Source organism: Mya arenaria, chromosome 13 (assembly GCF_026914265.1).
Source record: "Mya arenaria isolate MELC-2E11 chromosome 13, ASM2691426v1".
Classification (NCBI taxonomy): Eukaryota; Metazoa; Mollusca; class Bivalvia; order Myida; family Myidae; genus Mya; species Mya arenaria.
The window spans coordinates 21130867-21158845 of record NC_069134.1 but is presented as its reverse complement, the minus strand read 5'-3'; the positions used below and the strand labels follow the sequence as shown (position 1 = coordinate 21158845).

General features: G+C 36.0%; 3 protein-coding genes across 3 annotated transcripts in view; 1 reads left to right on the top strand and 2 right to left on the bottom strand.

The window, feature by feature from the left end:
• Positions 1 to 638: 638 nt before the first annotated feature.
• Positions 639 to 8439, bottom strand: LOC128214199 (uncharacterized). The gene is made up of 3 exons (XM_052920539.1): positions 8137 to 8439; positions 4917 to 4998; positions 639 to 4696 (listed from the first exon to the last, which is right to left on the bottom strand). The coding sequence occupies exon 3, from the start codon at positions 4684 to 4686 to the stop codon at positions 2305 to 2307; it is 2382 nt and encodes a 793-aa protein (XP_052776499.1). The 5' UTR covers positions 4687 to 4696; positions 4917 to 4998; positions 8137 to 8439; the 3' UTR covers positions 639 to 2304.
• Positions 8440 to 17037: 8598 nt separating this feature from the next.
• Positions 17038 to 22602, bottom strand: LOC128213107 (uncharacterized). The gene is made up of 3 exons (XM_052918630.1): positions 21798 to 22602; positions 21301 to 21428; positions 17038 to 20219 (listed from the first exon to the last, which is right to left on the bottom strand). Exons 1-3 carry the CDS (start codon positions 22018 to 22020, stop codon positions 19347 to 19349), a joined length of 1224 nt encoding a protein of 407 aa, XP_052774590.1. The 5' UTR covers positions 22021 to 22602; the 3' UTR covers positions 17038 to 19346.
• Positions 22603 to 26200: 3598 nt separating this feature from the next.
• The window catches only part of LOC128215118 (SCO-spondin-like), a 39637-nt gene continuing 37858 nt past the window's right edge, over positions 26201 to 27979 (top strand). The window contains exons 1-3 of the mRNA XM_052921838.1: positions 26201 to 26515; positions 27112 to 27247; positions 27570 to 27749. Coding sequence (XP_052777798.1) covers positions 26201 to 26515; positions 27112 to 27247; positions 27570 to 27749 — 631 coding nt within the window. The remainder of the gene's footprint in view (positions 26516 to 27111; positions 27248 to 27569; positions 27750 to 27979) is intronic.

Genomic DNA, 27979 nt, shown 5'->3' with positions numbered 1-27979 from the left:
GTGGTCAATTTGGCCCAGATATTTATATATGTGAAAGGGGAGTCTCGCCAAACATTCCAAACCTTTTAAATGTAAATGAACAAAAATAAATATGATGAAATGGACAGCTAAGTTGTTTTTCTTCGTTTAAGAACTTTAATGTGTAACATGGAAATAAAGTTAAGAAAGCGTCGCCTTATTCAGGTTTAGGAAGAGTATGGTGTCAAATTAAATTGGTTTTGGTCAACTTTGTTGATAATGTCGTGTTATCGCGTTTTCGTTATCGTAATGTCGCGTTTTCATCAACGTATTGTCACGTTTTCACCATCATAGTTTCGTGATTTTGCGTTTTCATCATCGTACTTTCAGATCAACACATTCACAGGCGATGGCCCTAACGGCATTCCGTAATGTACACATTATGACAGCGCTTGTAATAAAATCATAAATGTGGTATTCTGTATCTGTTTTCAAAAGTGACATCATGTTTGACTGTTTAAATGGTGTATAATAATAATCTGCCACTGGTTTACAGTTTATACAATTAACTGCAAAAACGTGTAGTACGTTTTCTCTAATTTAAGTGTCTAACAATCGCTACTGGCAAGCAAAGACATGTAGAAGTGTTCTGATTGGCGATCAACAAAACTCAACTCAACTCAACTCAAAACACGTTTATTTTTACATCCAGTCTGCATACAAGTACAAATACAATGGCAAACTTAAGCCACACACGTGCCAATGTTACTGAAGGAGAGAGATACATTAATCAAAATGCATGTGTTTTATAAAGACACAATAAATAGAGGCATACTCAGTTGTTTCAATCTTGAATAAGGCTATTTTCAATACTTCTCCTAAATGATTTACGTATGCAACGATTCTGTATATATGTATATATGAATACACAATCTACATACTGTGAAATCACTTCAAGTTAAATTTGATATCTGCTTCAACCTTCACTATTCTGGTGATCAAACTCATGCATTACGTTAGCGCCATCTAGGACGAATGATCGTGGCGCGTTGACCGGGCGTTCTTTTCCAAATCATCAAATCTATTTTTCATTTCGCATCATATTTTGCTTACTCCTTATGGTGTTATATATTTATATATATAAACAAAATCGGTCAACATCCAATTAACAGACTGTATACTATTTTCTAATTGTAGTACTAATGCCGTAAACCTTAGGGTACAAATCACTTGAAGTTTAAAACAATATAGACACAAAGATATACATGTATGCCTGCAGAAAAATCACAATTAGAAAACAATAATTTCAATATTGAAAACTACTACTACTACGACATGATTATAATAATAATGCAAATAAAAGCATTTTACTTTCAGATGGTAACGCCTTAGGACTCAAGTATAATACCAACACATCTCATTTACAATTCGGCCATCTATGAAAAAATACAAGATAAGTAAACAATAAATGAATACAATACATACATTGGAATTTGCATAGTAACTGTTGATAAATCTTATTCAGAGTCGTCTCGTTCAGTGAAAAGGATAAATATAAATCATGCCTATTTGAATTTGACAGCCATATCAGTATCAATTTAACAAACAAACATATAGTCAAACTTGAGGCCGTATGCATAATGCTATTATGGTGCGTACGATTATTGTCTAATCTGACTGTATGTTAAATCAATATTTCTTGCTTTTTTACTTGAAAGAGTATACCGTAAAGGTTAGGTGCATATCGCCAGGTAAATTGTTTATTAAAGAGTCTGCTATAATATGTGAATAAGCGATTCATGTGTTGCTTTAAATCTAATTTGGGCAATATCCTTTTCAGAAGTAATTTCATTATTCCAAAAAGAAATCAGATCGTTTATGTTTTCAGGTATTGGTTGTTTGATATTTAATACCAAAAAATGCCATTATGGTATTTGATTCGAATGTTAAAACACACACTGGACATTACAACAAAAACATATATATGAATAACATGATATCTAAGTATATACATTATAACGCACACGTACATGTCTAAATGGGATAAACATTACTACATGAACACAACTAAGAAGTTTACTAATCGAAAATACAGGGATGTTTCTTAGGATCTCTAGAATAATAATTTCCAAAACACAAATGACAGTTCGTACACATGAATACAAAGTAACTATTTCTCAAAACAGTTTAATAAAAGTAGACATCATTTGACACAACAAGCATAAACTGTTCACATGAAGTAATAGAGATACAAAAACGTGTTTCAAAATAAAGCGGGTCCTAATTTCCTTTCGTTCGAATCCAACTGTACAGAATGAAATGATAACCAGACAACTCAGTTTATTTTCAATCGAACTGAAACTGGAACTGCTCGTATTTCCCGCCATTCTCGGTGCTTAACACTCTAGTAAGATGCACGTGATCAATTTCCGTTTCGTCGGACAACATCGTCCTCCACGTTCCTGACAAATAGTCGTTGCAGTGGATTGTTCCACCTGGTATATAAAGAGTGTGCCTCACTGGGATTTTGAATCCAGTGATATGAATCTCATCGTCATCCGTAAACTTCCCTAATATAAAAGTCCCTGAATTTGGGACCAAAGGACAATCCAGGTGTGAAAAATCGTGTTTTTCAATCCCTGCGCCGCCATTTGCAGATGTAACGTACTTTTCCAGATATCCGTTTTCGTATGTGAAATCCTGGATACCATGTCGATATAGCAGGGAAACCTTTTCTTGTTGTGTATCAGCGAAACTACAGCCGTAGTACCGGAGAAGTTCATTTGTTGCAAGATCGGTCACAATCTTTCCATCAAAATTCTTCGGAAAAATTGCTTTTCCAGATTTTCCAGACACAGAGCTTGAGACCCATTTCACTCCTTTCGCTATGGTGTGTTTGGGAACCAGTGGCGGAAGGTCGCTGAAACATGCAAGATCTACCAGATTGTATTCTCCTGGAAGGAAATCTGCCACCATTCCGTGTCCACCTGTCATGACTACAGAACCAGTATTCCCTGCACGTCGAAACGTTGCAAACTTGTTCCATCTTTCTCGAATGTAAGAAGCTAACTCCTTTGCTTCTGTATCATCGTAAGCGTGTTTCAGCTGATCTCGGAAAACATCGGATGTTTCATCTTCTTTCATTGATTCTTCTATTATTGGCATCATTAGATCAGATGCTCCATTTTGAATGACTTGCTGAAAATCCGTGAATGAGATTTCATCTGAACCTGCTTTTGTTGCTTCGGAAAACACCTTCATTACTTTCGACATTCTGATTGATCTTTTTTTGTCCCATATGTACTCTGTTAATTCTCGGAAACTTAGAGTTCCCGAGCCATCTCTATCTGCTTCCATGAAAGCCGTTCTCATAGCGTTGACGCACTCTGCAGAGCAGGTTTCGTCCATGATGTGTTTGTTAAAATATAACTGAAACTCGTCAAACGACACATGTCCATTGCCGTCTGTGTCGACACTTTTGTAAACCAAATTAGCTTCTTGTTTTGACATCTGAAGGCCAATACTTTGAAGAAATGCTGCAAACTCTTCTCTGTCGATTTGTCCGTTCCCGTCTTTGTCCATCTTCATAAACATGGCTTTCATTTTCTCCGTGTTTGCATGTATAATGTTTTCTGGCTTCAACATTTCCTTTTTGGTTTTGTCGTCATCGTAGTGAACCGCTTTCACCTTTTCGTTCGTCATTTTTGGGGTTGTAGATGGAATAGATGGATTCTGGGTCTGGCCATTCTCGTGTTTCTTTTCATGACTCCGGCGCTCATTTAATAACTTTTGAATAGGTGTGTGCTTTTCTGTGCAGCACTTAATGGATTCTTCAAGGGCCGACAGCCACGACACCTTTTCTTCAGCACTACCAACAGAAATTTCCATATCAATAACAGGTTTATTTGATACAATGAATCGACCCTTCAGTTTGTGAAGAAGACTATTGTAGTCATTCAGACCGAGTAATTGTGTGTGCTTTGTTATCAAGAGTTCTCCTTTTGTTTGACTTGACGTTGGTGAAGAGGTTTCCTCCTTGCAGTAAATAATTTTATTTGGTGTAAGGATGCACCATCTGTGGACCCAGTTGGTCCAGTTGGCTTGCTTCCTGGTGCGTTTATAGACCCACCCGGACTTCATTACTTCTGTGACAATACTAGTATACAAAGAAGTCATGCTCTTCTGCAGTTTGTCCTGAGATGTCTCATGTAAAACTGTATCTTCGATTATATCAGCGAGATCTTGAAATGTTGCTCCATCGGTTTTGAAGCATTCGCTGCATTTCCACATCTTGCCAATGGCTGTGAACATTTTTTCCATGAACCAGTTCCCCTCCCGCTGACAGATGGCAGGTGGATACGAATTCTCGTCTACAAGCCGGTTTGATATCATCCAAAGTTTTCGAGTGTCCTCTTTGTTGAGAGACGTTTTGTAATATGGCTGGCAAAGCTCCCAACATTTTCCTTCTATTTCATCGAAAACAACATGAAGCGGATATCCCTTTTCCCTTAGATGATTATCAACGTATCGCTTAAACGATGTGAAATTTATGACACCAGAACTTTTAAAAACTTCTTGGAATGTTCTTTCAGAATAATGAACGGATTCCAGATTTGCTAATGCTAAAACTATTTCTTTGATGGATTCCTTTGGTATGTCTCCGCTCTTGTTATGAAGACCCTTCGCAAACGCAGTTTGCCACACACAGGTCAGCTGTTCCCCAGGCATGGCGATGATTCTGTTACAACAATAAAAACATCGACTTCATTCTGATACTGAGAAATAATTCATAAAAGGATACTTTAAAAATAATACTTAAATAAATGCTATCACCATTTAATAGTTGAGTTAAGTTCATTAAAATTTACAAAATGATATGGTATTGTAAAACACATAAGATGTGGTTTTGTATCTTAAAACAAACGCAAACATTTTCAGTATTATCGAATAAAACGTACCTCCACTTTATTATGCCCACTATCAGTACGCCAGTAATCCAAACACCTTATGGCTTCAAGTCCTCCCCAACCGAGCTATCATCTGTAAAACAAAGGAAAATTGCAACGTATGTGACGGAAGACGGAATTCGATTTAAAATAATAAAGTAAATTAAAGTTTTGGGGTGACTTTGTTAATAAACGCAGCAACTTGACCTATTTTTATCGAACAAAATGCAGCCCGAAAGGACAAATCCGCATGAGCTTGTAATTTTACTTAACCTCATGACACCATTATATGTCATTCTTAATTAAAGTTATTGAGACCAAAAAGTAGCTTTTGAAACCATGATCATGATCCAATGCACCAAAAATGTACCCCCAAGATAGGCTTCCATATACTAAGTTTTATCACTTCCCAACATCAACTCAAGCTTATTGTTTGAAAACAATTTTTCTATGATAAAAAGTGGCCACCTTCATCTTTTCAACCCAAACTGCTCTCTCAACGTACAATTTTACACAAGCTTGTTACATGCAAAGTTCCACTTTACACCAATTCTTAATACAGTTATTGATCGGAAATATTGTATTCAAAGTTTTGTAACAACTTACCAGTGACCCTAACTATCAAAGTTATGCCTTTACGTAATCTTGCTAGATGACATGTTATATTACTTTACTTCAATCCTAACTAAAGTTAATGAACGAACTGAAGCCAAATTCCTCTTTTATTAACAGCGACCTTGAACTTGACCCATTTGACCACAAACGTAAACTCAGCATACGTCTCTATTTGAGCCTGCTAAATACTCAATTTCTTCAATATACATAACTTTTAACAAAATTCAATAAGAGGATATAATTTGTATAGGTGTTCAATGTTTTAATGACAGTGACCTTGACATTTGAACAACTAACCCCACATGAAATCCCAAGTTACAACTTAACATGAGCTTGCTACTCACATAAACCAAACATAATACCATTTCACGACCTAACGTTAGCTTGCTTCAAGCAAGATTCTTCACTTTGCGTCAATCCAAGCTCATAACGCACGCTGTCAGGGGTGGTGAAATACGAGCCCGGACGTAAAATTAGGCAATCACAAACCTATTGACAGAATGGATTTCAGAAGAAAAATACAACAGCAACCAAACAAACGCATAAAACACACCTATTGTACACGCATGCACACACACAAGCACGCACGTACACATGAATATTCTGGAACTTGCGAAATATTTTGTACGAAACACAATTCAGTTACTAATGTATATAAATGTAAAAAATGTTGTTTGAAAAAAATATTTAATATCATGGCTTTTGTGAACTGTTGTACCATTCCAAGTTTCTTAACCGGTATTTAAAAGGGTGTTTAGTATGAAATTGAATTATGGATTTTAGTATAAAAACTAATGTCACATTAAGATGAAGATAGAATGCGAGTATTTACACACGGATGAAGACTTGAGATGAGAAGTTTCGCAATTATTTTTTTTAAGACTTGATAAACCATTACGCCAGTGTGATAACAAACGCAGGTTTCAAATATAAGGCCCATCCCAGATTATGGATTCAGACTGTTTTCTTTTGAATTTTAATCACGAAGGATATAATACTTTTTGCCAAACAAAATTGCAACACTAAATCAAATTGTGTAAGGGCATAAATTAATTGTAGTATACATTGTTCATATTTGTCGTTAACAAAGGCGAAAGGTTTTGCACAGTTGATTCATTTGTGAAATCCATTGTAAATAATTTTGAAATGCACGCATATGAATGACAAACACGATTAACTACGAATATAAGTTGTTTATTAAAATATGACACGCAGGCTTGAAACTTAATCATTTAACACGTCTATAAATTGCATGAAAGGCCAAGCAGCTAGGGAATAAATTTATATTGCTGAATAGAACAGAACATGAAACTTAAACATAGATATATACTTGTATGTTATCTATAGGTAATATTAATAAAAAGAGTAGTGGTTACGCCGAAAATGAGTTCCGTTTGATATTCTTTACATTCTTTCCAAAATACTGAAACTCCAACAAAAAGAAAATTGGTTGCTATTCATAAGTTGATTTCTTAATTTCTTTTCAGAAGAAAAATCGTCAAATCAAAGGTTAACATTATTTTCGATATAATGCGTGCCTTACGCCTTTATAAGTTTTTGCAAAATTAGCAGAGACAGGTCCAGGAGTATGGAACATGAATTAACATGGACAAGCATTCGTGAAGTTTTCTTTTAACAATACTACTGTTTGCAAATGAACTCAGCATTTCAATATTATGAATCATTGAATGATCGTGGCACGAAGTTCCCTCAAATGAATTAAGTGAAGTTCAAATGAAGTGCAACATTCATGGTGTCTAACTACTTAAAATATCAAAGAAACTGACTTTAGCCAACGATTTGGCATTGAGATTTACGTATCACGTGGAACTAACTATGGAGAGGCGTGCTTATACAACCATAAAACATATATGTAAACTTGAATCACAGCCCAATAAACCGAAACGTTCTGTTCGATGCCGCTGTTTGGGCGATACAAACTGACCATTTACTCGAGGCAAAATGACATTACAATCGTGCAAAATTGTTAAACGCACCCGAACGTCCACCCGCCCACCCGGTTCGCGCTAATCTATACCCAAGAACATTTTGATGAAATATTCGAAGAAATATTTTACATTTCGGAGAAAATACTTCATGAAATGAACGTATATCATTTGAGGAACACAAGGGGCAATTTAGAGAAGATAAAGAATGATTAGGTTAGCTACAGAACCGGCACGCCAGTTATGCCGTTATTACGTTATTACGCTCCTATACGCATCGTCGAATATTATGGGAGTTAAAACTGACAAAGAATCTAGCACAATATGTATATCCGTTTACTTAACATAATATTATAAATAAAATATGATCTTAAAAATCACATTCTTCTGCTTTAAGTGATATTTAGTTAAATTTACTCTAGTGAACAAATACTATACATTCTTTAAATTTCAGAATAGTTATAAATAGACAAAGTCATAATATGGGAATGCAAAACGGTAAATTTAACCAAAAATGCATAATAATATTTACTCTTTATTGCTTAAAATTGTAATATTGAAAAATACGCAAATTCATTGAGAGAGTGTCCGATGTTGTGATTCGTAGTAACAAGCATTCCAATTACAATGTACTCATCAATAAGACGTAATTCAACATATTATTTACTCACCATTTGTCCAACGTATTATTGTGATAATCGTCGAAGTCCTCTCCACAGAACAAACATAAGATTAGTGAGTGGCGAATATACCAGCGGGATGAAGTTTGATCCGGATGATTAAATCACTGAAATAAAATTGGTAGTATTTTCCTTCAAACGAAATCTGTTTTTCTTTCTTATATCAGGGCTAGCGCAGTAAGTTTGCAATGTTCATTGAAAAATCATTTAGGGGGTTTATTTGTATCCGGAAGATACAATCATTCAAAGAAACTTTGTAGCTTTTCGTGAAACGAACTTTTTTCTGAAATCAACAACGGTATATTTCTGCAAGCGCAGTTACTTGAATCCGCCAATATTCGCTGGTTTAAAGAAATTTGATTTCTCTTCCTTGTCTGTCCTTTGTAAAAGGAATTAGTTTTCAGCCAATAAAATTGGTTGTTAGATTGGGGTATTTTGGCTTGTCCGGGCTGTTATTCGGCTAGTCATAGGGTGAATTAAAAAAACAAACTTGGTACAATGTTAACCACGACTACACGGTGTGCCATTGGTAGGAGTCATGTTTGTAGGTCAGAGATCAAGATATAACTAATTTAAGAGTAACTGATCAAATACTTTGTAATTCGGCTTGTCCGGGCTGTTACGTGGCCATGCATATTGGGATTTAGAAAACAATGTTGGCCACAAATGTTCACCAAAAGAAGTCAGTAGTAGTAGTAGTGGTAATAGCAGTAGTAGCAGTAGTAGTAGTAGTAGTAGTAGTAGTAGTAGTAGTAGTAGTAGTGGTAGTGGTAGTAGAGGTAGTGGTAGTGGTAGTGGTAGTGGTAGTGGTGGTAGTAGTAGTAGTAGTAGTAGTAGTAGTAGTAGTAGTAGTAGTAGTAGTAGTAGTAGTAGTAGAAGTAGTAGTAGTAGTAGTAGTAGTAGTAGTAGTAGTAGTAGTAGTAGTGGTAGTGGTAGTGGTAGTGGTTGTGGTGGTGGTAGTGGTAGTGGTAGTGGTAGTGGAGGTAGTGGTAGTGGTAGTGGTAGTGGTAGTAGTAGTAGTAGTAGTAGTAGTAGTAGTAGTAGTAGTAGTAGTAGTAGTAGTAGTAGTAGTAGTTGTAGTAGTAATAGTAGCTGTAGTAGAAGTAGTAGTAGAAGTAGAAGTAGTAATAGTGCTAGTAATAGCAGAGGCAGCAGCAGCAGAAGTAGTAGTAGCAGAAGTAGAAGCAGAACAAGTAGAATCGTCGTAGTCGTTGTTGGTGTTGTTGTTTGTGTTGTTGTTGCTCTGTTGTTGTTGATGATGATTTTGATACATGAGAGTTACCTTTTGTTCGATCTCTGACCCAATACAACATGAATGAGTCCCCTTAAATTTTTATCCTTTGTTATTTTGGACACATTATTTGATTCTAGTTATATATACGCAAAAGTCCGAGTTAATCATGTGTGTTTCACACCCGAGTTTGCGGTGAGATATCAAGTCGAAAAAATAGCTCAGTTACTAGCGCTTCTAGGTCAAACGTTCGGGCCACACTCAGTACATGTGTTTAAAGGTAAAAGGTTATGTTATTAAAACTATTTGATTTTTACGAGCTGGGACAAGAATTAATCCAATCCAGAGACACTGTGCAATAAGGTCTACCTCTTTTTGTGAATGTACATTTTTTCGAGGTTTTACGAGGCTATCTAGAATAACATGACTTCTTCTGTAGTTATACCGTTTTAGAATAATTTTGAGAACTAGATATTTACTTTCAGGTCTTCTTTGTTACCATAGCAGCAACCTTTCACATAACTGTTTCATTTCTATTTACCGGTGGGCTTCACAATGTTGGCGTTTCGCCGACAAAGCTCAAACATATGTATAGTGCATATAGCGTGTTGACTTAAAGTGACACTCTTATTCAAAATCAATACATACACATGTATAACAAACATAGATTTTGAATGATAAACTTTTAACTTTTTACTTAATAATGCATTTATGGAAAACATTAATTACTGATAACGATACTGTAACCATGTATTTATTAGCTGAAAACGCAACAATATTAAATGATTGGCGAGTGCTAAAAGATTTACTGTGATCTTCTATCTTGTCATTAGGTAGAAATACCGTGTTTTCTGCCTACTTTCAAATTAAATCCGGTATCCTTCATACGAACTATTGTTTTCGACATTTATTCATCATTTTTGGTAAATGAAAACAATTGTTTTAATTGTGGTAAATCTTATTTGGGAGTATGAGTGCATCTTTGAGGAAGTATAAGATATGACATGTATTGCACTATTTTTACAAGAGCTTTGCGCACACGCATACCAATGGCATGAATGTTTAGTTTTATTGTGATTTATACTGCTTGTTTTATTCATATTATTTGAATTTGTTTTTTCTTCTTCTAGGAATACGAGATAAGACGGGGGATCATTTGTCCTGGGAAGATAAAATACCCGCGTGGTTATGGTGCAACTAACACTCAATCTTAAATAAACACAGCAATAATACAAGAAAGATACACTTTGATGTGAAATAATAACAACAGGTTTCATATTAAAGGTCAACGATATTTTTGTATGCTAGCAAACAAGAAATAGAAATATCTTACGATGCTCACTTAGATGAAACTTATTTGTCAATGTTTATAAAATATCAATCATGTTCGTTAATAACATACGTTTCATCTTTAAAATGACAATAAACATTCTCCGGATGAAAAGAAGAAAGTTTATTCAAGGAAATATAACATTTTCGGAGAAAAAAAACTAGAAATAAAATACGCTTTAATCGCGCCATTTTGGCCTAGAAGCTGTTATTTTTTTCTTGTTGGAGTACCCCGAACGCCCTCTGCCAACATTTGAAACTATTATAATTTCGGTTATGAGGAAGGGGCGAATGTCAAACGGATGGGCATCTAAGTTACGCACCCACTAACGATAATTGACGGGTCTGCCTCTGTTATTCCTACCTTTTTGGTAAATATCCATAAAACGTCCAGTTATGTCTAATGCATGAATTTCAAGTTATAAAGAGCAATGTCGATGATTTTTTAAACAGATTGAAAACAGTAGTTTTTTCCACCAAACAGCGATGTTACTGAAGTAGTTTTGTCGTTTAATCAAAAAATCTTAATTGATTAATTTCAGGTACGAAAATCATAAATCTGAAAGTAATGAGGGTATGAGTTTAGTCAGAGCTTGTTATCATTGTGAAGATACATGGTTTCGATCGTGCTTGAGAATCACGTTTTGCAAAAAAGGCCCTAAACAGGTAACATTTTACGGTCCATTTGTTTTTTATCAATACTTTTTAAGTATGCAAGATACCATCACAAAGAATATAAAACATGTAATGAAGACTGATATCTATGACAATAAGATTAAAAGACCAAGAGGCGCGGTAGGTAGAATCACTCAAGACAGGGAACAAGGAATATAAAAACATCCTGCCCATAAAGAGAGAGAGAGAGAGAGAGACGGACGATTTGGGCCAGTATGGCAGATGACTGTGTATGATGACATAAGCCAGTATGGCAGATGACTGTGTATGATGACATAAGCCAGTATGGCAGATGACTGTGTATGATGACATAAGCCAGTATGGCAGATGACTGTGTATGATGACATAAGCCAGTATGGCAGATGACTGTGTATGATGGCATTAACCAGTATGGCAGATGACTGTTTATGATGACATAAGCCAGTATGGCAGATGAATGTGTATGATGACATAAACCAGTATGGCAGATGACTGTGTATGATGACATAAGCCAGTATGGCAGATGAATGTGTTTGATGGCATAAACCAGTATGGCAGATGAATGTGTTTGATGGCTTAAGCTGTGTTTGATGGCTTAAGCCAGTATGGCAGATGACTGTGTTTGATGACATAAACAAGTATGGCAGATGAATGTGTTTGATGGCTTAAGCTGTGTTTGATGGCTTAAGCCAGTATGGCAGATGAATGTGTTTGATGACATAAACAAGTATGGCAGAAGAATGTGTTTGATGGCATAAGCCAGTATGGCAGATGAATGTGTTTGATGGCATAAACCAGTTTGGCAGATGAATGTGTTTGATGGCATAAACCAGTATGGCAGATGAATGTGTTTGATGGCATAAAAATATAAACCAGTATGGCAGATGAATGTGTCGTGATGTGCCCAATATACCAGGGGACGCTCCTCGAAGAAGGCACTCGATTATGCCTACAACGCAGGGGTAGCATTGACGAGCAATGATAGTGATATGATCCATAGAAAGGGGCGACAAAGATGAATGGTCAATAAGTTATTGTTTAAAGTTATCTTTCCCAAGAGCAATAGATAAATTGTCCGCTATCAGGAAAGCAATCGGCAATTGCTTTTTTTGCGAACAAATATATAACCCCGCGAAACTTTTTTTATTTTTCGTCTTGGAATGAGCCAATATTTGCGTACATATCTGCAAACAAGTGATATAAGACTGCTTATATCATTGGTTCGCAGATTTTTACGCAAAAAATTGATCTTTCCAAGACAAAAAAGTACAAAAAGTTGTAAAAACGGTAACTATGTGAGAGTGCAGCTTTAAGGAAGGAAAATATTCATATTTCAACTTCATGAAAACAAAACATAACAAATTAATTGCGTTTTCTATCAATTAATACGTATTTTTCATATAAATTTCATAAACATAAAAAGCAATATTGTTTTATCTTCGTAAATCATTGCTGATGATTGCAGAAAATTTAGAATTTATTTTACCATTGTACCATTGAACTGATACAAAATTGTCTTTGTTGTCTATGTTTGTGTCACTTAGATAACTAAATGTTTCTCATCTTCATCACATCGAGTATCAAAATAAACAATGTAGGTTTCCTTTTAGAATCCCCAAATGACGACCAGTTTGAATAGGGAATTAATGGCTAGAATGTTGTAATCCCGCTAATGATGATGGTACATGTACTGTATGTGTTCTAGTTTTACTTATTTCAAAATACAATACAGCTATAACAATAGTTCAATTTAATCTATAGATCAACCACATTTTTTATTGTTTAAGATAAATCCATTTGCTAGAATATCCAATAAGAAAATGCACATGTGTGTGTTTCAACTTTCCTTATACACTATTTATAAAAGGTCACAAAAGTTGCATATTTATGACTTTCTCGAAGTCCATGCTGTTCTACAAAAGTTCCATATCGAGTATTAGATATGAACGTCTACCTACCTGTAAATTACCATATCAAAGGGCGATATCAAACTTCAGTAAGTTGAACGATATTTCCTTTGTTGTCTCGCTTTCAGATACTTCCCTCTTGACCGTTCCTTAATCAAAGCGCTTAAAGCGTTGAAGGGCTGTTAGCCAGCTACGTTTTGTAAGTGCAGTTATGAAATGAAAATCAAGTCAATTTTGCTCGAGGATCCTGTCATTGTAGAAAGAGACCTTTAACATAAACTGTATAAACGTGTATAATGTATTTATTTTGATGCATATGGTTTGGTTGGCATGATAGAGTCGAAATTTATGCGAAAAACTACAGAAACAAGCTCAGTAGCAAAATATTTATATATATATAAACCCGGTTTAATGGCATTGGGTAAACGCCAAAGATATAGAACATAAAAACAAAACATCAAAAACAAGAAACATGGAAGAACAGCAAAACACTCCACAAACAGTTCAGTGCGTACATACTTGCTATATATAAAAAACTAGGTCTTTGCGGTCTGTATTGTAATACTTAAATATGTCTTAATGCTTTATCCGCGGCGGTGCATTGTTTATGAAACAATCGCGCACGAATAGGTAAAGACGAACACTTTATATTTGGAAAATGTTTTGATAAACTTTTTTATTTGTTATCATATACACATTGCATGAAAAAAGAAATGCGTGCTAGCTGGTCTTTTGCTTTTTTTAACTGCACAGCATTTTATGAATGTTCATTACTGCAACGCTTTATCAGCTACTCATGCATAACGCAACTCCGTATCTATTAGAACCGAGTGGTAATGTGAATTGGGTTGTTGTTCACCGCAGTGCTAAAAGCGCTGCGGTTGATACGTCAATTTCACACTCAATTTGGTAGATTACGATTTACTGTTATAAAAGTCTGAAGATCTAGCGATCTAAAACCTAACAAATGCTATCTTCAGCTAATTAAAATGCATGATATAAGAATACTTACTTTTTAAAGTACGATTACGAGCGCACCAGCGTGGATCGATGTGTTTTGTGTGAAATGAAGTTTTAGTTATTAGAAGATCTAAAGGTTTATTAACGATACACGGAGGAGATATCAGGCCCCAATATCACGAAAATACTTAACTCAAATCTCAAACTCAGTCTCAACACATTATACCACATAGCATCAAAATTCGTTAAAAATCATATATGATTTTTACAGTTTTATAAGCACATTCTATCGTAGAATATGCTGTTAAAAGCCTTTGGTCAAATTCCAGGGGAAATCACTTCTACAGCCAAAAATGTATATGAGTACAATTCTGTATTCTTTATAAAATACTCAAGTATATTTTTTGCTCTAGAATTAGTTTTCTTTGAAATATTGAAAACATCTTTTTAGCAACAAACGCTATAGGAAAATACGCTTTCAAAAAGTATAAAACATGGAAGATTTTGAAGAAAATTATGCTTTTATATGGTACATGAGTTGAGAATGAGTTTAAGATTTGACTTAAGTATTTTCGTGATATTGGGGCCTGATATTATAGGTGCTCATTGTCGTTAGTAAACAGCTAAAAGTCATCAATTGTTTCTCTTTCTCAAATTTGTATTTCGCAGCATTTGAATTAATTGTTAGTTTAGCAATTATCCATTTTCGCTTGTATACACATCAGTGATATGTTGCTATGTGAATATGTCGATTACATAAAATGCTGACAACAAGAAAGGTTATTTGAAGAAAATTCAAGATGTTCTAAAGAGTTTTACTGAGGCATGCCATGTGATATAAGAAGTAATCCCTATCAAGTTCTGAGGTGTATATTATTAAAAATTGGTTAAACTTATTTCTGGCTGAATCCTAAAATCTATTAAAAGACATATCTATTGGAGCTCCTAAAATTTTACTTAAGAAAGAAATGTCATATGGCAGAACGTTTAATATAGTTAAAAAACAAATATGTATTTCCAATTAAGTCAATAGGAACGTAAATCTGATATTAATGTATTGCACATTTTGTTAATTACACTTGTCAATATCTCTGGAGTAAGATCAGGTGTTGCAAATAAAACAATATCAATTATTTTCGGGCCTGTTGGGAATCACTCGCGGTGTAAAGTCCTCTATATACGCCTGCCGTCCTTAAGATAAAACATTGATACGTTCCAATCATGGTCAACAAGCCGTTTGCTCTATTATGTAGCATCATATTGCGATCACAGTCATACTTGAACAGTATTCCTCACAGAGTGTTTTTAATTTTGTCTCCAGTCAAACAGTTGTCCTCTATTTGCTTAACATGCAAACCCTGAATAATAGACAATTTGGCTTTCAGTTTTTTTTTGAAGTTAAGTAATAGTTACAAACTATAGTGTAAAAAGTTACTGATTAAGAAACGCGGAGCGAGCTTGCTCTTTCTTATTCATTTAGATAGTACTCAATATGTTTAAACTACTTTCAATAATAAAGTATTTTATGCAGGCGGGGAACCAAATTATGACGTCATTTTTTCAGTTGTTAAACTGCAAGTCTACTCAATTAAGCACGGTGTTAATCGAAGGTCGAAATGCGAATTGACTGGTTGCAAATAAAGGCTTTTGTCTAATGGGTATATATAGATACATGAACAATTACACCAAAATCATTAAGTATTTTCCATTTTTTACTACTCCATCAGCTGCAAGTGATGAAGGCACAATGTCTCGATAATAACGACATCAAGTGGTTGGGCTTTCTGCATTCAAACATGCTCAACACAGTCATAAATATCTGGCTGGTCGCAGGGATGGCGACACCAATATGCCATGGCAGTACCATACACATACACAATCGAGCACAGTAGACACAGATACCGTTTGTTTCATCATCTATCTTATTCTATTTTACACTATCGTTATGTTCTTGTGTTTTTAAGGTTATTTTGATGAGTTTATGTTTTGTGTAAGGTAATAGCCGTGTGTGTGGTTTGAATACCAAACTATGCCTTTAAAGAAAGATAATTTGTAGAGTTTCATGTCATGCTTATCGTGGTAATTAATTTCCCTTGCTAAGAATGCTTGTTAAATTTATAATGAGATGTAAGTTTACCAATGCGTACGTATTTATTTTTTCTGCATGTTACTTAAATTGTATTCGAAGTGCTTTACTTTTACTCTGATGATAATTTTAATTATTCGGACTTTTACTTATAATAGTTGATTTTGTCGTAACTGTTACGTCTTTAACTTATAGTTCATCTATTGGAATCTGTTACGAAGTATGCCAGGTACGAAAAATGGCAGGTACGAAGTATACCAGGTACGAATTCTACCAGGTACGAAATCTACCAGGTACGAATTATATCAGGTACGAAGTCTACCAGATACGAAGTATGCCAGGTTCGAAGTCTACCAGGTACGAAGTCTACCAGGTCGTTTGCCTTTAAATGCGTAAAGTGTTTGCACACTAGCACGTTCGCAGTTTTTCCATCTATTTCCCTACACTTTAGATGACTTGCTTCCTAAAAATAGTACACACTTTGCACCCATAAAAAATCGGTCTTACAATTTCATCTGTCGTCCTTCTTAACCAATAGTTTCCATACATGTGGAAATGTTGAGTTTCAGTCATCGCTTCTTTTACCGACATTAGCACTACCTAAAAAACATACTGGATCTGTTTAGCGTTCAATTACAATTTCAAAACTAACCTACCCAGCAGGTAAATTCAATAAAAGTGCAATTAAAATGTCTTTTATAGCAGATTTCACAAAAAAAACACAATGAAAGAACATATTCAGTTGTAGGTTCATACATCAAGGACATAACCTTCTCCCTGTATTCATTTTTGAAGCAAGGTTTTCTATTTCTCTAAAGACCAAAGTGATCAATAGAAAGAAGACAGTTTTTCAACATAAGTGTCCTTTTGACCTAGATATATATTGGACAATGGAAAAATGTTTCAATACACAATGGTTTCTAGTAAGCTTGCACAGAAATAGATACACAAGCTTTTAAAGGAAGTTATAACAGCTATTAACTTACATGTTCATTTATACTCATAATAAAGAGTAATCCAGCTTTAAAGTGACACTCGCATTCAAATTCAATACATACACTTGTGAAACAAACATGAACTTTGAGTGATACACCCTCAACTACTTACTAAATAATGCATTTATAGAAAATATTAATTACTATTCACAATATTATAACCGTGTATTTAATAGCTGAAAACGCAAAAATATTAAATGATTGGTAAATGCCAAAAGATTTGCTATTGTCTCAAAAGGTAGAAATACCCTGTTTTCTGCACATCTATTTTAAAGTATTCTTCATAAGCATCATTGTTTTGACATTTGTTCATCCTTTGGGGTATATTAAAACAAATGTATTAAATGTGTTAAATCTTTTTTGGGAGTAATAGTGCATCTTTAAGGAAAAGGTTTGAAATAACTCAATAAACTAATTTTCATTTGGCTCGCAACTGTATTAAGTTACTGGTATTAGAAATTTAAAAACTGAAAGGTTAGCATGTTTTTTACGCAAGCAGCGTCAAAAAGTAAACGCGTCTAAACACATTTCCACTTCTTGATTAACCTTCAATTGAATATCATTGTAACGGCAATGGCATGTTCTTATTAAAACGAACAGAATGCTCAGAATTCTAGTATGGTCAAGGATTTGAACCATTAAGTTAAGCCGCAGAACAGATACGAATGGGTTTGAATCTTTTCTCTCAGATTTTGTTATTAAAGAAAACAGATATCAAAGTAGGCATACCTAGATTTTAGTTGATTGATTTGTTTTGTAAGTATTTAGTAAAAATGACCCTCTGACATTATCTCAGACCAAACAATGAAGCATATTCCCGTGGAGATAAGATTATTTACTACTCCATTGACGTCATCAGATCAAAGGTCGTGATTATCATGACTTTAATCAGGAAGTAGCCTTTTGGGAGAGAAAAAATATACAAAACTTGTGATTAAACCTTCATTCCAAACGTTTCAGAGTAAAATGACAGGCAATATTTATTTTGAAGAATTGTTTTTTTTTAAAAAAAACACTTCGAAGTCATGTATTCATTTAAGTGGGAAAGCAACATTTCACCTCAAAATTTCAAAACATGTTTTACGGAAGCCACCATTTCGATAAATAATGATTGACACCAATGCTAAATCGGTTGATATATAAAAACTCCACGTATCTTTGCATTGTAAAATACAACCTACATTTTCAGCCAATGTAATGGCAGAAAGGCAATCATTAAGTACTAGGCTTAATTGTTAAGAATTCCAACTTTCGCGGGTGTTTAAAGGTCCCCCTAGTTAATCTGATTTTGCGTTGACAATGTGTCAACCAGTAAGGTTGTATTCTAAGTCAGTGAGATGACCCGATGTAAAATACAAATGAATAAGAAGGGCTCGTTCTCTACGCCCATTATAAATCATTAAGAGTTTACTTCATGTCATCTAACTATTGCTTAAACTTAATTTTCAACCACAATCCAGATACTATGACAACCATGACGACGGTTTAGATATCAGTCAAATTTATCTAACTTATACTTTCTGATAGTAAGGATGCCGATATACAAATACATGCATAGTTAAATTCAGTCCCAACATTAATCCAAAGTACTCAAAACTCAATAATCACAAAGAAAAGAAAAAACACACTGAGAACGGCAACACGATTCAATCCCGATCTCAGCGTTTTATTTTCTAAATGGCTAAACCACTGGGCCACTGAGGTATGGATATGAAACAAGTGTTATATAACACGGCGTACCCCTCCACCGGAACCTGTACACGGCGTACCCCTCAACCGGTACCTGCACACGGCAAACCCCTCAACCGGTACCTGTACACGGCGTACCCCTCCACCGGTACCTGTACACGGCGTACCCCTCAACCGGTACCTGTACACGGCGTACCCCTCAACCGGTACCTGCACACGGCAAACCCCTCAACCGGTACCTGTACACGGCGTACCCCTCCACCGGTACCTGTACACGGCGTTCACCTCCACCGGTACATTTTACTGATTTACTCTCAGCTATATGCTATTTTATATCAGTGTGTTTCCATTCACGACATGTCGACATACCCGTCATCATCTGTGACAAGAGTGTTACGTTTAGTCTTAGACTTTTTTAGTTTCATGTTTTGGTACGTGTGCATGGTATCTGAGGAAACTTCTGAATCACTACTGTGGCTCATATATTTTACTGTTTGTACGTTTGAAGCTTCAGTATGGCGTAAACATGACGTCGATTGTGACGCCACGTAAGTATTGCCTTGTGAGCTGGGTACAATGGTGTCAATTTCAGTTATCAAAGACGCGTCAAGGTTTTTTGTAAACAACTTTGTACGGACAATGTCTTCAAATGAACAGTTTTGGAAATTGCTATCGATGAAGCGTGTTTTCCCATCAGGAGTCTTGAATCTATACTCATGGCATTTTAAATCTGAAGCCAAAGATTCTGGAATAAGCTGTACCTTATAAGAATTCCTATCACCTAATACTTGTTTCCAGCCAATAATGACATCAAACTCTTCCACTTCTTTCAGTTTGACTAACCCAGAACATATTGCAGCAAACAATTCATGTTCTTCAGGAATAAATGACGCAACATCAGACAATAAAGCAACATCGAAAGACACAATTCGTGGAAAATGCGAATAAGATACAAACTCGCTCAAACGGACTACTTTCTTTTCAGCATTTGACGACAACTTTGTGGCAACATCTTCATCCACCACATACCTTTCACCGCGTTCGTCTTTGACAATAACTTTTATTTCGTTTTTATGTTGAATGTCAATGACGGTGAGACGTGCGCCTTTTGGAACTGGAGCTTTTCTTATGACGTCATCTTTATCTTCTGACGCATCTTTATCTATAGGCGTCAGTCGTAGATTATCCTCGGCAATAAGCGTTTTCGGCTGTGTTTCAACTACCTGTAACATATACGAGGGGATATTTAGTTTCTAGTTTGTATACGAATTCAAAACATTTATGGCTTGTCCATTTTTAAAACAAAAGGTGTTACTTTACAGTGGATGCCATAGAAAACTGGATCTGGAAAGAGTTCGTGTTTGTAGTAGACTGAACATCAACACAAACATAATGCAGATTCTTATCATAGCACAACTAAGATCGCTGTAAGCAGTATTTGTAAGTTAGTTTTAACATTATATATTTTACAACGATTGTGAAGAAAGCTATGATAGCTATGATGTTACGCGAGAGTGTGGTCTTGTGTTGTGGGGGGAACCGGAGTACCCGGAGAAACCCCACTTATTCGGCTTGGTGAACACTAACCAAACTCACATGCGCCCAGGCAGGGAATCGAACCGGGGTCGCCTTTGTGAGAAGCGAGTGCGCTATCCACTGCGCTAACCGGACAACCCAACCAATATTTGTTATGTGGTTAATATTCAAATTCAAGAATTGTTCAGCAGTTCAAACACAAATGTCATTTAAGTTATGGAATTAACGGGAGTTTTACAATATATATCGGGAGTGCATTATCTTAAAATAACTTTAAATAGTTAATATAAGTGTTAAGTAAGTCCATTACATTGTAATTATACAAGAAAGACAGTAGTCAGCGACTACGTGTAAGTAAAATTTCCTTTTGAATCCAATACCGTAAAAAGAAACTAAACACTCGCATGCATGCTCACATGCAAACAAGCACACACACACACACCAGCAAACACACATCCGCCCGCACACACACCCGCCCGCACGCACAACCTTCGCGCATACACGCACACAAAACCCGCGCGCACACACGCACGTACAGCCGCACGCACACACGCATAATAAACAAAAACAAACAAACACAATAACGTGCTGGTTCTTTGTACCACACGATAACTAGTCATGTTTCTTTTATAAACATTATGGACGTGAACTACAACCATGTTATATTTGAATATCGGCATTTCCGGCGTCCTTGTAATGGAGCCAAAGAAAAGTATGAAGTACAAATAAGTCTTTATCGTTGAAATAATAAGAGTTTATCTGCAATACCTCTGCAATGCTCATGAGTGTGTGGCGTTGAAATGTACGATTCAGTGGTGTCACAAATCCATGGTACGCCGCCGGAATAAGAAACTCCTGTCCAACAAGTGACTTCCGTTTCTCCAGCAATCTAGGATCTTAAATGTGCCAATCGGTTAAATACAACGCGCTTAAACCCATTTCAATAAACGAGTTGTGAATACAAGTTATAATATTGACTTAACGCATATTATGTAAATATTGAGAAAATAATCACGTTTCAAAGCTAGCATTTTATACCACTTAATCTATGAGCTGCACATTGAAATTACGATAAGGCAGCTATACTAAATATATATATAGGCGCCCACGGACAGACATTAAGATAACCAGTTATTATCACTTTATCTTTTTCAGAGTTGACAGGGGCATACATTTTAGGGCACGTTTATTTTATAAAAACGGCCCTGTAAAATACACATTAAGCCTATGTATCACTTTCAAGCGTTTTAATGATAAAATTATACCCGTCTCTCTGCCATCTATTTTGTTATCCAAGACCTCCAGCCGGACGAATTGGAGCGTCCGTGGCGCCCACTCCTCCAGCAGTACCGCCTCCTCCACTGCCTCTCCTTCTCCTATCGACATAACAACCACACACGGGAGCTGCACGCGCTTGTCACGCATAATGTCCGCCAAAGTAACAGTCCTTTTAGCGTCACGCGTTCGAAATGAAAATAATCTCCTCATTTTGTAAACACAATGATAAATAGCTCCTCTTCTTATTGATATTCGCTTATTTTCTACAGCGTTTGAATGTAAAATGGTTAAATGTGTTTTCCATTCTTACGCATTCAATCGTAAATTTAATTCAAAAGGTTGAGGTAAATACGTGAAACAAGATAGTTATATATACTATAATACTAGTTGTGTTTCATCTCATGATTGTATGGTGGCATTTTGCTGCCGTAAGATAACCTGATAACGTCCGCGAATTGCTTCGTGTTAACCACTGAATTCATTTAGCTATTAAGTTTATATTCACAGTTTGGCAGTTCTGGGCACTTTCAAGCCTAAATTTAGTCTGATGATATTTATTTTACCGAAAACGTTTCGCAATATTACTTAGATAGGTAGATAATTATCGCGTAAAATACGTGGTAAACACGAAACAATGCGCGAACGACATCTTCCAGCAGTTATATGTCACCATACAAACGCTATCAGGTTGTCTTACGACAGTCATAATTATGCAACCATACACAGAGCATGCAGGTACTAACGTACCGATTTGCTATAGCACACACAAACAATAACCATTTTCATTGGAGCATAATTATATTTTTTATAATGCAAACAATTCACATTATCAAGTTAATGAAAAAAAAATCTGAAAAACATATTATGCGTAGACAAAAATGACACAACAATCAATATACATTGCACAAAATCACAAATAGTTGTACGCAAAGAATTTAAATTCCTTTTGAACTTGAACCAATACTTATAATTCAATAGCAAGGAACCAGGCATGCGGAAGTGAAACACCCCATTCATAATTGTCTGTAAAGATATCTAATTAAACTTTGATCCCTACTCAATACCAAGAACAAAGTATGTGAAGTGACTGAAAGTTCTTCAACCAATGGTTTTCTGATGCTTGTGGATAATTGATAAGGCGTTTCCTCCAACTCGATCGACCCGTTTTTTACTCCCGACCCTGTTTATTTTGGTCGAAGTTTGGATTTTTATTGTAATTACCTAAAAATGTGCATTTTTCAGTGAACTTGTTAATATTTGACCATGTTATATCTAAATTATTCTACAATAGTGATTTACCCTGATATAGGTCAGTTTGGTACAGAATCCCGTTTGTCAAAAACAATATAGTAAAAAGTTATGCCTACCTAACTACCCTATTTTTTGAGATGTAAATTGAAAAAAGAAGACTTTTTCCGGCCCTAAGTTTTCATTGTAAACTTGTGGCCTTTAGTTTTCATTGTGCTACCGTATTAAGGTAGCGGCGAGATTTGGAAATCACAAAAGTCAGCCGAATGCTGGTCGCGACAACATATGTTGAAAAGAACATTTGACAAGTTTTGGACAGTGCTATGGAAAATATTTTGGTAGTTTTTAAGTTTTGGTAGCGCCTTTTTAATCAACACGATCATCACAAAAATGATTGCACGTAATAACCACCAATCGCAATCCTACTTTACCTCATCATCACCAAAACTCATCGCTACCAAAACATGATATCAAACCGTTGGTTAATGAACTTGTTACATCTTTAAATTAACATTCCTTCTACATCCGCGGTAGAATGAAGAAAGCAAGTTTGTATTGCAGTTTTCATTTCAAATTGATTTCAGATTTGAAAACGTTTAGTTTGTTTCTATTATACGGGTCTTGGATTCGTGACATCGCGTATTGAATGAAACCGGAAGACTTCTATTATTTACACCCAAAATAATACATTATTATAAATCATGCTAAAAGGCCAATAGACTAAAGAAGATTAATCGGTCGAATTATGGTGTGTAAACTTAAAAAGAAACTAAAGGAAGTTACCTTAAAACCATTCATATCTTTTAAAAGTATAATTTCCGTGTGCATGCACAATAGCATTATCATGTCTACTAAACGCCAGCTCCACCACGTATCCGTGGTGAAAAGAAAATGAGCTGTAGACACTTCCGTGGAGCAGCTGAGCCTATTGTTCGATTGTATATACTTTAGTACATTTTATATGTTTCATCTGATATTTTTAATACCTAGACGTATTGAGAAAATCGTAAAATATGGTTCCGTATAAGAACACTTTTACAGCATGTTAGCTACGTTTCGTTTTAATATAGTACAAAGTGGTGCCAGAAACCTCCCCTACCCCTGCACGGACTTGTTTATATGTTCATATCTGCTAGCATTTCAACTACATTTCGGTGCGCACACACGCCGTAAGGAACATTCTCAAACATTACCACATAAAAGTCACGTGGGTACAAATAAACAAAAGGCAGGGCTGCACCAAAGAAATGTTTACATATCATTTTCTTTGCACCACCGATAAGTGGTGGAGCTTGCGTTTAGTAGGCGTGACTATCCGCCTAAATCAATATTGAATTACAACGACTTGAACGTTTGGTACACAAGCACTCAAAACTAACATTATTGACGTGCTAGTAATGTCATATGAGTAGGTGTTAATCGACGTGATTTAAGAGTATTCGCGTGCATAGGACAACTCTTAAAGGGAGATATCTCTGACATGTTCTTCCTGTATCTAATGAAACAGTGTTAACATAGTTTTCACTGTAACTCTGGTCATAATTGCGTCACACTGACCGGAGGCTCCAATGAAATATTGCTGTTGATAAACTTATCTTATAAAACTTTCAATGGCAACTTTTGGTTGGTAAGTTTAGAATAAAATTACAAATGTTCACGTCCAAAGCTATTTAATTCTACAATAAAAACACATTACAGAATAGTATATACTATAAAAACAACTACTTTAAAATTAGCTATGACTGAAACCGGTTGATCAGTATGTTAACATTAGTCAAAATGTATGGAAAAGGGGACTCAATACATAAAATGTTTTTAAATTTTACATGATGCCAGATTTCGACATTTCGTTTTATTGAGAAATGTGTTAGTACAAGCGTGCGTCTACCGAAGTAATTGCTAAGTGACATTAATGTTGTCAATTGATTTAAAAAAGAAAACCTGAATAAAATAACTAACAGGGCCTCAAATGAAGATGGATAAATGCAGCTTATCTATGAAAGTCCCAGTTTCATGTAACGATAGGGATATTGTCCCTGAGAGCAAAAACAAAGGAACAGGTCTATGTTTATTTCTATAGGTTATACAACATGTATACAAAAATAATTTTAAAAAATCTCATTTAAGTTATTTTCCAGACTAAACATATTTAAATGCATGTATATGCAAAGGTAGTTCAGCATCCTAGTAACCGTACATCCCACATTGTAATGGGTCGATTGCACATAGTTAACAATGTGATGGACGACATCGGTGCTTATGCACCAGTAATCTGTCACCACGCCCCACAGGTCCGGAGAATAGCGGGGACTTTGACTTTCGGTCCAGCTAATCACGAGTAAAATCCCCGCCCTTCGGGGACACACTGCTGGCAAAATCCCCGCCATATGCCCCTGCACCCCAGGGACATCCTTGATAGGGCTTTTTCCCCCGCTATTTTCGGGGCGAAAATAAAACCACCGCATTCACTCGGCACTGAAGGGCAACCTGGAAGGTAAGAACACAACCAATGACCCCCGCTATCCGCGATATACCCCCGGACGTGGGGGAGGGTTCGTGGCTACAGTTGAAAGGTGCATTACCATTAAAGATAAAAAGAATATGATGTGCTCAGATTTTAATAAATGACAAACACATACAGCTGAAACAGTTGTCTCAAAAATATTTTGAGAATTACTGCACATCACAACTGTGTGCATGGAACATCAACACAAGTAAAAATGATAACGATAGCTTAACAAGGTTGTTTACAAAAACAAAGCCCTGAACAATCGGCCCTGTATGTCAATACATACTGAATATCACAGGCAATGATGAATATTTTACGCCAAAAGTCGATATCATGGCCAAATTGTGCCGATGATTCGCGAATTTCGGTCCAGAAACTGATTAAGTTACAGGTGTCTTGAATAATTAATTACCAGGGCCCTACTTTCACCTGACATAAAACGAGATCATCAAACCAATAACCTCTTCTTTTAATGTACCAAGACGCTGGAGAAACATGACTTAATTTTCTGAATTTTATTACGTTGCCTCCGATACCTTCACCGTTAGTCTTAGATTCGCTTTAACCGGATGTGTTTGGGTTTAGTGAATAATGAAGACACTTATTGTGACTATCGTGTTTTTTCTTACTTTTATGATATTTGGAAATGCCGAAAAGCCGGAATTCAAAATTTATGAATTCAACCAGAATCTGGACTCAAATTCGTCGTTTCCAGGAAAACGGTTTCTGGGTCACGTGATTGAAGAGTTTTCCACGAAGCGTCAGGTAATCCACTGCGCATACGAGTGCCTCAAGTCGAGCCGGTGCGCGTCCTTCAACTACGAGCACGTGGCGGGCACGTGTCAGGTGAACGACGCGGACCACGTGACGGACCCTGGCGGGCTTGAGCACGAGGAAAAAGGCACAAGAAGCGAGTACCATCTCAGGAACGCCTTTACAATTGATGAGGTAAGACAGGACCGGAAATAATTGTTCAAAATCCAAATGCTTCATTTATTACATGAGATTTAGTACAAATCTATAAATCAATGATTGTTTATGACCACTAGCGGATTACCGCACCCGGCGCGCCCCCTCTAAAATCGTCCAATTTACTTTTGATTTCAATATCGGAGAAAAAGGTAATAAAATACGCTTAAAATGCATTAATTTCGACTACAAATTGTTGAAATTGTATAAAAGGAGTAACCCCAAAGCCCCTTGCAAAAGGTGTATGCCGTATGTTTTCTGTTCTGAGGCAGGGGCGCATGAAAAGGTTGCGTTACGTATCTTCTAACGTGAATTTCTTGACCAGCCCCTGGTGACAATATTATAAGTCCAACATTTGAAGGATATAAAATTATTATTCAAGATGCACTCTTACTCCCAAATAAGATTTCCCACAATTAATAATATTGTTTTAATATTCCATCAAGGATGAATAAATGTCAAAAACACTTGTTCTTATGGAGGATCCCGAGTTTAATTTGAAAGAAATGAGCATAAAACACGCTATTTCTACATTATGAGACTATGAAGTCCTAATTTTTCTGTTGTACCTCAAGGAGGCACTAGGGCCGTGCGCGGTGGGCCCGTGCGAGAACGAGGGACGGTGTCTGGATACCTTCAACCACCGGATGGAGCGGACCTTCTATTGCATTTGTACAGAGGAGTTCATGGGAGACACCTGCGCTCAGAAACGTAATACACGAAATCATAGTTCAGTACATACATTAGTGAAGTCAATTATAGCATATAAAAATATCAAAAACATTTCTGCAACCTCCAGTATCCTTTTTATTGAAGGCATTTTCTTTTATTTCTTTTGTAATAACTGATCTATGTAAAATACCGAATTCATTTGTCCACCAAATATGTTATTCTTCAAATCTGTCTAAGGTAATAATACAATGTTTGAAATCATAAGTGAACAACAATAACATATTTTCGTATAAAAATAGTATATGTTCAAACTTAATGTGATTTTAAGTATAGTGTTTTGTTTTGTTTATCCCTTTGAAAGGAAACCAAATTGCCTGGGCAGAGTGGGAGGACTGGGGACCTTGTTCTGTAACGTGTGAGGAGGGCTGGACCACGCGACGTCGCCGCTGTGTTGACGTCGTCACGTTAGAGACGCTCTCGCCATCGCAGTGTTACGGTCGTGACGTCGAATACACGTCTTGTTCTCTGCAGTCGTGCCCGCGTAGGTTTTGTTTCATATTTTTGGCGGTATTGCGCGCGATATATCTTATGATTGTAAGTACATAACTAACAATTAATAAAATGAACTCTGAAGCAACATTGGACCATGGTTTTATTTTGATTGAAAAGCGCGCAATGTGTCAAAATTAAACATTGTCGTTCGGATAAAATTAGCCAAATCAATATAAGGAAAATTCATGTCATGAGTCATACACCTTACAGAGAGAAGTG

Excerpts from the sequence above, each read along its gene's own strand:
- LOC128214199 (XM_052920539.1), bottom strand. The coding sequence starts at position 4,686 with ATGCCTGGGGAACAGCTGACCTGTGTGTGGCAAACTGCGTTTGCGAAG.
- LOC128213107 (XM_052918630.1), bottom strand. The coding sequence starts at position 22,020 with ATGAGGAGATTATTTTCATTTCGAACGCGTGACGCTAAAAGGACTGTT. Across the intron at positions 21,429-21,797 it reads AATAGATGGCAGAGAGACGG|ATCCTAGATTGCTGGAGAAA; the intron begins GTATAATTTTAT and ends GGCACATTTAAG. Across the intron at positions 20,220-21,300 it reads CACTCATGAGCATTGCAGAG|GTAGTTGAAACACAGCCGAA; the intron begins GTATTGCAGATA and ends TATATGTTACAG.